We start from the raw sequence: 10,000 nt of genomic DNA, 5'->3' as shown, positions 1-10,000 counted from the left end.
AAGTTGCGCCATGTTGGTGGAAGGCGAGTGCTCTCACCACTGCGCCATCCCTGCACAATTTAATTTCTATTGTACTGTAAATAGAAGTTTTGCAAAAATTCCTCCTTTTTAAATCAACCAATTGACTCTTTAGGAGAGCGCAATTTACATATTGTATTCTGGATAACGCCAGAGCATCGCTTTCTCTTCGCCTGCTTACTTTACTCGATCTTTCTCTTCTTTCCGTATTGTACGACATTAAATTATTAACATATAATTAGCTTGTTATTTTGGTTTTTGGCAACTTCCTGCCAATAAGACGCGTGTTACAGCAGTGCAACATTTCGTGTATTGGCTTAAATGAAGAGTTGAAAGACGTACGGTTGTACGATGACGTCACCTCGCATTGGTGGGTTACCATACTGTAATTTCGGTGCGCGGAGCAGTGAGGTCTGGATCAATACAAGGTTACCGGCAGCCTCGCAGCCATCCATAGGCTAGGTCACTAAGCAAACAACTGCAAAATGGCCTTATTGCTTAAGTGTAAAGTGCCCAGTTCAGTGCAAGGATCTTATTTCTTACATAACATTTCTGTGCAAGAAAAGACTGTAGCTATAAGACCATAAACAGCACAAGGATACAATCCAGTGTCAGTGATGTTAAGCACTGATGAGCTGAAAGATCAGGAAGCTCTTCAATTTTGTTGTGTGACAAGTTTACTTCCTATAATAAAAGAGAGTTGACAGTCAGGCACCTACGATCTCATTATCCACCAATATAGAAACAAACATAACTGAGTGATGGGGGTGAGGGGTAGGGGCCACCCACCCCCCCCCCCCCATCCTCACTGGACCAGACTGAGTACTTTCTACTATTTACATGTAAGTCTTACCCGGAGTCCAAGAGGAGGCGCAAAGTCTAAAACAGTCTCAAGTTGATTATGGGACACGTCAAGCGATAGGAGATATCGCATGTTACCCAGAGGAGTTAAATCTAATTTGAAAAAAAAAAGGGAAAAAAGAGAATTCAATGATGCCGATAAGCTAATAACTTACTAAAATGCACTTGAAAGAAGATGAGGGCAAAACTTATTGTAAAGAGTTCAAAACTGACAAGCAGCTGATGTCAACTCAAACCTGTAAGGAAATTGTGTGAAAGAACCAAACTTTGTAAATGAATGTATCCCTGTAGGCAATTGATTTCTGTCAATTCACATCCCTACACCAAATTCAAAAAAAAAAAGAAATATTAAGGAAAACACCATAGTAGATTATGTTCCCTTTAACAATTTCCCTTCTGCATGTAATACATCACTTAATTTTAGTCTATCTCATGCCACACAAATTTTATTAATTGTCAAATTATGGGGAACCCCTTATAGGCAAAACAGTTAACGAAGGTAACATCGTATCACTTTTAATTATGGCCCAGTAGATGTCTGATGAACATGCATAGTAGATTGTAATAAAAAATATTCTTAATAACAGTTAAGAACTCCATTTGGTAAGGCGGGTTGTTTATTTACAAATTAACAACATGGATTTGAACGCAGGAGAATGTTAATCAACATGAAAATCCAAGAAAGTGGTCAAAGTGGAATTTGAACTTGAGTCGAACTTAAATTCCAATACCAGTAAACTACTGGACGACGTCACTCTACAAATGGGAGGCACACATCTTGTCCAGCTGCTGATGTCCCATAATTATCATGATAAGATTATCTTCAGTTGGCTTTTCAGTCACGCCATTCAAGTCTCAAGGCTGCATAACCAAGCACATGTATAATCAAGTGCTCTAATGATTGGGGAGACTCTACATAGCAGTTGAGATGAAACCTTGCAAAGCAGAGTAGAGAACCAAAAAACCTCAACCCACAATGGTGGAGGATGAAAAAGGACCATGCACTGACTGGTTGGTTCAGTTGGCTGTCCGCACTGAGATGCCATGTGGGATGTTGTGAGTTTGATTCCCGCCGGACCAACATTCAGGGTCTTTAAATAACTGATGAGAAAGTGCTGCCTTTGTAATGACATCTGCAAATGGTTAGACTCTCTAGTCTTTTCAGATAAGGACGATAAACAGTACATGTAGGCTCCGTCTCCCAACCCTTTAAGTTCATAACCCTGTGGGAAGTAAAGTTCCCAGTATTGTGGTCTCTGAGTCCTCTGTGGTATATAGATTAGGTCACAAATAAGAAAACTGCAAAAGGTTTACTGCATCTCTACGTAAAGTTATGAAATTGCATTGTTTTAAAAGCTCTCACTAGCTAGATAACCCTTTTGCCTCTGGTTGGGGGGGGGGGGGGGGGGGAGGTTCCCACTCCCACTCCCACTAAATCACCTTGCATTAATTTGTCAGAGGAGAGAAGGGAGCTACACCTTCAAACACTGCTTCAAAACAAACATGGACATGTTAAATGTAACAAATCATGATAATGTTACAGTAAAATTTTGCAATAAAAATGTTAATGTAGCAGAGAAGAATTATATTAAAGCACAAAACTATTGTACAATGAAGAGGAAGCTCACGATTTATTGGCTAATCGTGTTTGTTACCATGACGACACGTATATTCTCACACGTGAAAGATAAAAATATGTTCACTGCGCACGGTGAAGGTACATGTATGATTTTTTAGTAAAAGGCGAAATCCTGTTATTTCATCAGTATCTATATAATAAATATATTTACTTACTGGCAAAAACAAACTGAGATACACTTGAAGAGTTCCATCAGCTGATCTTCCCAACTGCGACAGACCATCTGCTATCATCTCTTCAAACTCGTCCACTTCCTAAAAAAGCAACAACAACAACAAAAAGTTAAAAAGCTAGAAGTTAGAAGTTCAAGGCAAGCAAGCACAACAAAAGGACTTTTTCCCAACATGAGCAAGTTGTTTTACCTGGTTCCTACATTTATCTGATATTAGGCCAGCCCATTTATTTTCTATTGTCATTAACGTGCCAACCAGAAACAGAGGGTCTGTGGTTGGCACATTTGAATAAAAAAACAATATTTGTAAACAGATATCTTCCCTGTTGGCTAACAGATTATCCACCATTATTAATGAAGGACAATGTAGTCCCTAAAATAGACCGAATGCATAAAATTGCAGCCAAAAATGCATTCTTTTGTTTATGGGCTAATTTTACCTCACTCTCAAGCAACATTTCTTTTGTATTTTGTCCATGCAAGTGAGGCTAGTGATTCTAATTCGCACATAAAGAAAAGAAGGTTTTTTTGGCCGCAATTTATGCATTTTGTTACTCAGTGCCAGCAGTTGGTTTCTCCTACGCTTCCCGAGAGGGAAACCACTGCGAGCTACCGTTAGTTTTTTTGAGTGAGCCTGACCGTCCAGTGCCAAGAACGAATAAATTAAATTTGAACCGGTAAAACGAGTTAGTAACTTGTTTTGGCACTTGCGCGTGCATTCAGCTACGTAACTGCTGCACTTGGGCGAGCCTCCTGTGTAGAGATTATTCCCGCGAAATACCACGAAGTGGGTGTCAAATACATCTCGTGGGGTGTGACGTACTTCACACATGCTCAATGGAAAATCAAATGGTTGCTCACGGTAGTTTCGCTCTCGGGAAGCGTAGGAGAAACCAGCTGCTCGCAGGGTAGCATTTTGGTCTAGACTATATATCTCACCCCCTAAAAGTCAACTTTGTGAATGAGGTGGGAATTTGGTGTATTGTCTGCGGTCTGCAGTCTGCCTTTTCGCAGACACCGTTAAACCTTTTTAGTATCACCCAACTAGTGGACTAATGCAAAATCCTGCATTTTAATTGGCTAGGCTACTAGAGGACTATTAGCAATAGTCCTCGAGTAGCGAAAAGCGTCACGCTTCTTTCGTTTTATTGCCAGATAAATATTTCTTCAACTTGCATTTGCTAACTTTATTATTACCTTTTCTGTCCGACTAGTTGGGTGATACTAAAACAATTAGACCCTTCGCCCTCAAGGGCCACGGATCTAATTGTTAAATAGTATGAGGAAGAAAAACGTAAAAGAGGTATGACAAAAGGTTAATTGCTACCTCTTCAACTTCGCCGTGTTTAAGTATGTCCCTCAGCAAGAAGCAAGAATCTCTCTGAAATTACCTGTTGTTCCTCCATTTCTGATAAGTCGCTCTCCAGACGATTGATAACGCCATTGGCTTGTGATTCCACAACATTCAATGTTCCGTCCGGGACTGCTTCGGTTTGGCCGGGATCTGTCAGTTCGATTCCTACGTTTTCAAGAATTCCTTCAATCTTTTCATCACTGCTTGTGCGGCCACTTCTTGCTGTCATCTCAAATAAAGTTATAGAGAAACTACTACGAAGTATTTGATTTCAGCTCTTGTTTGTTGTGAGTTGAAATTCTTCGCCTTGTCCGCCATTTTTCTTGTTTCTTCGTTGCTGGGAAACAATTCTCGGACCCAGTCCCTTCCCAAAACTCGAATCCTCGACCCAGGGATTAGAATTTATACGATCTCGTGAGGGTCAGTTGTCCATTCAACACGAAGATGTTTGTGAATACACTTACGCTAGTTTCTTTTCTTCTATCTTTTATTTTCTACCCATCGAATGGAAAAACCGCAGAAGAATGGAAAGGGAGAATCATATATCAGGTATTCTAGTCTGTGATTTGTAGTCAAACTTGCCAGGCAGGAGATAGAGTCAGGCAGACCTGACCAACTTGACATTGGAAACTTTTCCTTGAGCTGAGTCCAGCCATTGTCGCATTCAAATTTTAAGATCGTTCGAATTCATAGCTGCGGATGTGCTGTACTCTGGCAGACTATTGTTTCCGGCCCCTCTGACATTTAGGTGAATGAAATTACTGGGCATTTCTTCCCAAAACAGGTTCTCTACATGCTATAAAAGTATAGTTACAGAATCTTCGTCTCAAAATATCGTAAACGTAAGATATCTGAGGACATGTGCAAGGGATTTGAAGGTCGTCTTACGACATGTGATAAACTTTAAATCACCAACGCTGTCTCTAACGCAGTCGTTATACTCCAAATTAGCATTAAAATGATATCTCTAGAATAGGACCAGTTGCCTTGGGGAGAAGAAAGGGGAGAGACCTCCAGTGAATTTCACTCTAGGTAATGTAAAAATACAATGAAAATATTAATTTTATGGTTTCAGTTTAGTTTTGAGAGTAAGGCTAGAAGGTCGTGACATTTCCCCGAAAGCAAACAGAGCCAAAGATTTTAAAAACTCAATGGCACCCCCTTCCTCGAGTCCAAGCTAACCTCCTAACACTACCCTTGTAACCTCTTAAAGAAAGCAAAATCCACTGTTTTGCATGAACAGCACATAAGCGTCGAGGCAAGTGTGTGTGAAATAGGAAGGAAAGAAAACTCGTGCAATTCTCTGGTCACGTGGTTAACCCTCACGTGCAACTGATATGAATTGATAAAGTTCGCTTTTATGTTTTGTTTTCCCAGTATAGATCAAGTATAATTATAGTGGCACGTGTACAAACAACGCATTCGCACCACAACGGAAAATGAATAACTTGGATAGAAATCATTATAAATCGTTACCTCTGAGGACAGAGCGGTTTTCAAATAAGTGTCGTAAAACCAAACCAAAGTAATTACTTTCGCCAATCAAAAAGGACGGAGACAATCCAGTAAACCAATCAAAACTCGAAGTAATTACACGTAGCCTAGACAAAGAACGGGAAAATGTGCACGCGCGAGCCACGATTAGTTTTGGTTTCACTTCTGAATGGTCGAAAAAATGGCGCGAGAACTTTAAATTAATCACTGAGTGAAGTAAACATAAACCAAAGCAATTCGCTTATTACTTTCGACACTCAATTGAAAACCGCTCTATATGTTGGCAAGTGCTCATCAAGGGAAACCTCTATCTCCACTAATTCCTTCCTGGAGAGTTTAAGAGCGGCTCTGCTCGAAGAGTGAGGAACTACGTGCAGGCTAAATTAACGGTTTGCTTTTTTATTGTATTTTTCACCAACATTTAAAGTCAAGACGGCGATTTACACTTGGTAGTAGCTGGCAGACTGTTACAGAAAAGGAAATCAAAATAAATTCCGGATGTATCTTCTTCAGTGATTGACAGCAGTTGAAAACGACAAATACAAGCATTCCAAAATGTACCCTTGAAATGCAAAATGTGTTTCTTTTTTAGTACTTTTAGGGATGATAAAGACTTAAATCGACCTTGTTCTATGAACACTCCTTTCTTTCTCTTAATAGTTTTTCGGAGAAAGAATTGGAAGAGATGGTTACGTTTTTTTTTAAGTCGCTGAGTCACAGCAAGTAAATCAAGCCGCTTCCGGTGTTTGCTTGGCTTGCTTCAGCCTCGTTTGCAAACGAGACAGATGGACTGGTTTTGAAAAACAAGTTAATTTGAGCTTCGTTACTGCTAACACAACTCCAAGACTGATTTTTCGTTAGGTCATGCAGATGGCAATTTCATGCTTTTGTTTCTCTTTTTAACTTTATTTATTTTGCTATTGTCAGCTCCTTACGGATCGTTTTGCACCGTCTGGGGAGATTCCATCTCAAAAATGTTCCAATTTAAAGGACTACTGCGGCGGAACATTCAAAGGAATCGAGAAGAACCTTGATTACATCACAGGTTTAGGAGTGAATGCTATTTGGATCTCTCCCATAGTGCAAAACACCGACAAAGGTTACCATGGTTATTGGGCCCAAGACATATTCAAAATTAACCCACATTTTGGAACGAAAGAGGACCTTATATCCCTGGTCAAGGCTTGTCACGAAAGAGACGTGTGGGTAATGGCTGATCTTGTAGCCAATCATATGGGTTATCCTCCAAACTTCCCCGGAAATCTAAAACGCAATTTTAACAATTTTGTGCCTTTCAATGATGCCAAATATTTCCACCCGTACCATTCCTATATAAAATGGCCGGAAGAATGCAAAGATCAGTGGAAAATAGAAAATTATTGGCTGGCAAACCTGCCAGACCTGAATCAAAGTCATCCATTCGTGCATCGGACCTTGCTTGACTGGATCCGCAACATGACTGACCAGTTTGATTTTGACGGATACCGACTCGACACGGCTATCCAAGTTCCAAAGGACTTTTGGGCAGAGTTCCGTAAATCTGGAGGGGTTTTCATGGTTGGGGAAGCAAACAACGGGCCTCCTCCTTGCGGTTCGATGGAGTACGTGGCAGAATATCAAGGTTATATCGATTCCGTGCTGGCGTATCCCATGTATTGGACTCTAAGAGAGGTTTTCCAGGAGAAATCCAAGGATTTCACTTCGTTGAGTACGTCGGTTAAGAGATCTTATGAAATTTACAAGGATAGGTATGCAAACAGAATATATTTATATTTTTTTTAAATTGTAAACTTTTCTCGAGGTCCGCGAGTCAATCAGCATTTATAAACGTATCCCTTCAAATTAAGACTTGCAGATTGTTGAGTCGCGTATGAAAACAAAAAATTCAAATAGACACAACGGTGTTTAGGAACTCAGCTGATGATAAAAACCGGTTCTTCTATCTTTTATCTGTACAGATGCAAAAGATTGGTTTGCGCCGTGCTGAATTATAATTTTAAAACAAATATTGCTTCATGGTTTGATGGTTCCCTGGTTTGAAGAAAATTGGAAGTATAGCTGAGAAAGTTAAAGACTCTCGACTCTCCTGTCGAGTGTCTTATCATGAGTGCTCCGTCCATTGCTACTGCTAGAGTCCTTTCATTAGCTATTCTGCCTTGTCATAGCGTACTCAATGTCAAAGCAACCACACAATTACGTGGGATAATTCTAGAATTATCACCACCAACCGGCAGTACCATCAACGCCGTTGTTTGCAAGCTTGGCACATCAATGCCATTCCACTCTCCTTTGAACCTGATACCAGGAGTCCATCACACAAGAGTAAGATTTACACAAATATAATTGGCCTAGTCCCCATCAGCGTCAGAAAAGTGTCTATTTTTAAACCAAGCTTTACAGGGCCCGGTTGTTCGAAAGCCGATTAACTTAATCCAGGATTAGTGTAAACTTTTGTTTCATGTTTTCAACTTTTTGGTTAAAGTTTCTTTTGCTTATTTTTGTTTTTCAAGATCGACATCTACTAATGTAAATTTTATCCGAATATCAGCGTCGAACAGCATTTGGGAGTAGAGAAATAAACTTCTTGGTTATTTTTAATCTGGGATTAGCGTTAATCGGCTTTTGAACAACTGGGCCCAGGAGAATAAACTATTGACCAAATTACCCAATTCAAAACCTTTGGGAATTAAACGTTTTTCTCCAGGTATTTCCATATCATTTAAATGTGAATGCCACATTATAATGCAAGTACAATGCACAAACAATCTTAACCCCGGTAGATTTGAAATGGTTGCAACATTGAATTCGCCGATAGTCTATTGTTTATTTTCACATGCAGAGCTTGGTTTAAAAATAGACACTTTTCTGACGCTGACGGGGACGAACCTGATACCATAGTCTTACTCTTGGATAATAGACTCTTGCTGACACCAATTTGCATCTCATTGAAAGAAAAAAAAACACTAACTACTATTAATAGGCGTGTGCTTTGCCATTTAATTAAGCAAACTGGTAGCACATAAAAAGACTCTTGTCATAATTCTAGATCAACCCTGATAAAGACCCTAGACCGGATTGTTTTGGCCTTTAGATTGCAACTTTCTACTGTGCATGCAGCGAGAGCTACTGAAAGTTAAACTGACCAATCAAAATTCAGCGAGCGGGAAAAACTGCATGTGCTATCCGACGTCACGTCGATAGGTTCACAGTTAAAGGGCCAGAAAGCCATTTAAAAGATGAACAAACTTGACGCCAAAACTTGTTTGCCTGCAAACGGCGATTCGAACGTCAGCTGTTGTGCTTTGGCTGTTGTTTGTGCTTTCTCTAACTATTTTAAGACAAATTCAGTCTGGTATTTTCGAATCACGTGTGAGAACACGTGAAAACTGTATTGGTAATGTATTTATTTGTGCTAACTTCGCGAGAAAAAGACTTTGGTTGCGTCCTTTCGACGGTGTAGCTTAACAACGACGTCATTTACGCACAGAAATGCACCGTTTCCAGTGAAAGGGCAAATGATTGACAGGATGGTACAGTTTTGACAGCCGCGTGCACTGCGGGCGCGGGTTCCGTATGCACGGTAAGATGCATTCAAATTTTCGTCGTACTACAGCAGGATCGCAACTTGTCAATCTGGTCGCAAAGTGAAATGCCATTTTCGTTATTTTCAATCTTGTTCTTTTTGATCAGATCCATCTTTGGCGGTTTCGTGGATAACCATGACAACCCAAGATTTCTCAATGTGAACCCAAGCTACACAGCACTGAAGAACGGGCTGACATATGTGATCATGGGAGACTGGATTCCAATAGTCTATTACGGTACGGAACAAGGCTTTAATGGCGGCTCAGATCCAAACAACCGAGAATCGCTCTGGCCTGACATGTCCACTGAACATCCGCTTTACAGGTTTATTCAGTCTCTTGTCAAATTCAGATTGTCTCTTGACAAAGAATGGCTGCAACAGAAACAGGTCAGTCGAAGGCATGCATGGTGTCATCTTAAACGTTTTGCAAATGTTATTCCCAATTCGTTCAGCATGGTAGCAGTATACCTGGAATAAAGTTGGTGTGAATCTTTAAAGAAAAAAGAATGAAAAATTATCGTCGCGTTCTCTTATTTTCGATAATAGGGGGCTTCAGTACGAGACGTTACGGACTGTAAGATCTAAGCCGGCGACGTCCATGAAAACGTCACTTCATAATAAACTTTGCACTATTCTGATGAAAATTATTTGATATCAGCTGTTCTTTCCGTCTCATACTGCGTGGTTATTTCAAGGACGGCACCTTATTGGTCAGTTGGTATGAAACTGTCATGGTAACAACTGATAAAAATAACCTTCGCAGCACGGGTGCGATCTAAAAATAGATTTCAAATAATTATCATGGGGCTCAGGCATGCGCTCTCTTTCCACATATAGATGGTTTTCAGTCACGTGATGATACGGCCATGTTGGTGC

The 10,000-nt window shown here is 40.2% G+C and overlaps 2 protein-coding genes across 2 annotated transcripts in view; one reads left to right on the top strand and one right to left on the bottom strand.

The window, feature by feature from the left end:
- LOC138011858 (leucine-rich repeat and guanylate kinase domain-containing protein-like) overlaps window positions 1–4,387 on the bottom strand; it is a 29,887-nt gene extending 25,500 nt beyond the window's left edge. The window contains exons 1-5 of the mRNA XM_068859089.1: window positions 4,082–4,387; window positions 2,674–2,772; window positions 1,116–1,197; window positions 872–972; window positions 621–702 (exon numbers count right to left, since the gene is read on the bottom strand). Coding sequence (XP_068715190.1) covers window positions 621–702; window positions 872–972; window positions 1,116–1,197; window positions 2,674–2,772; window positions 4,082–4,273 — 556 coding nt within the window. The 5' untranslated portion in view covers window positions 4,274–4,387. The remainder of the gene's footprint in view (window positions 1–620; window positions 703–871; window positions 973–1,115; window positions 1,198–2,673; window positions 2,773–4,081) is intronic.
- Window positions 4,388–4,439: 52 nt separating this feature from the next.
- The window catches only part of LOC138011859 (uncharacterized), a 7,071-nt gene continuing 1,510 nt past the window's right edge, over window positions 4,440–10,000 (top strand). The window contains exons 1-3 of the mRNA XM_068859090.1: window positions 4,440–4,593; window positions 6,466–7,286; window positions 9,229–9,511. Coding sequence (XP_068715191.1) covers window positions 4,489–4,593; window positions 6,466–7,286; window positions 9,229–9,511 — 1,209 coding nt within the window. The 5' untranslated portion in view covers window positions 4,440–4,488. The remainder of the gene's footprint in view (window positions 4,594–6,465; window positions 7,287–9,228; window positions 9,512–10,000) is intronic.

The sequence above is a fragment of the Montipora foliosa genome, chromosome 7, assembly GCF_036669935.1.
Source record: "Montipora foliosa isolate CH-2021 chromosome 7, ASM3666993v2, whole genome shotgun sequence".
NCBI classification, from domain to species: Eukaryota; Metazoa; Cnidaria; class Anthozoa; order Scleractinia; family Acroporidae; genus Montipora; species Montipora foliosa.
This window is presented reverse-complemented; position numbering and strand designations above follow the sequence as displayed.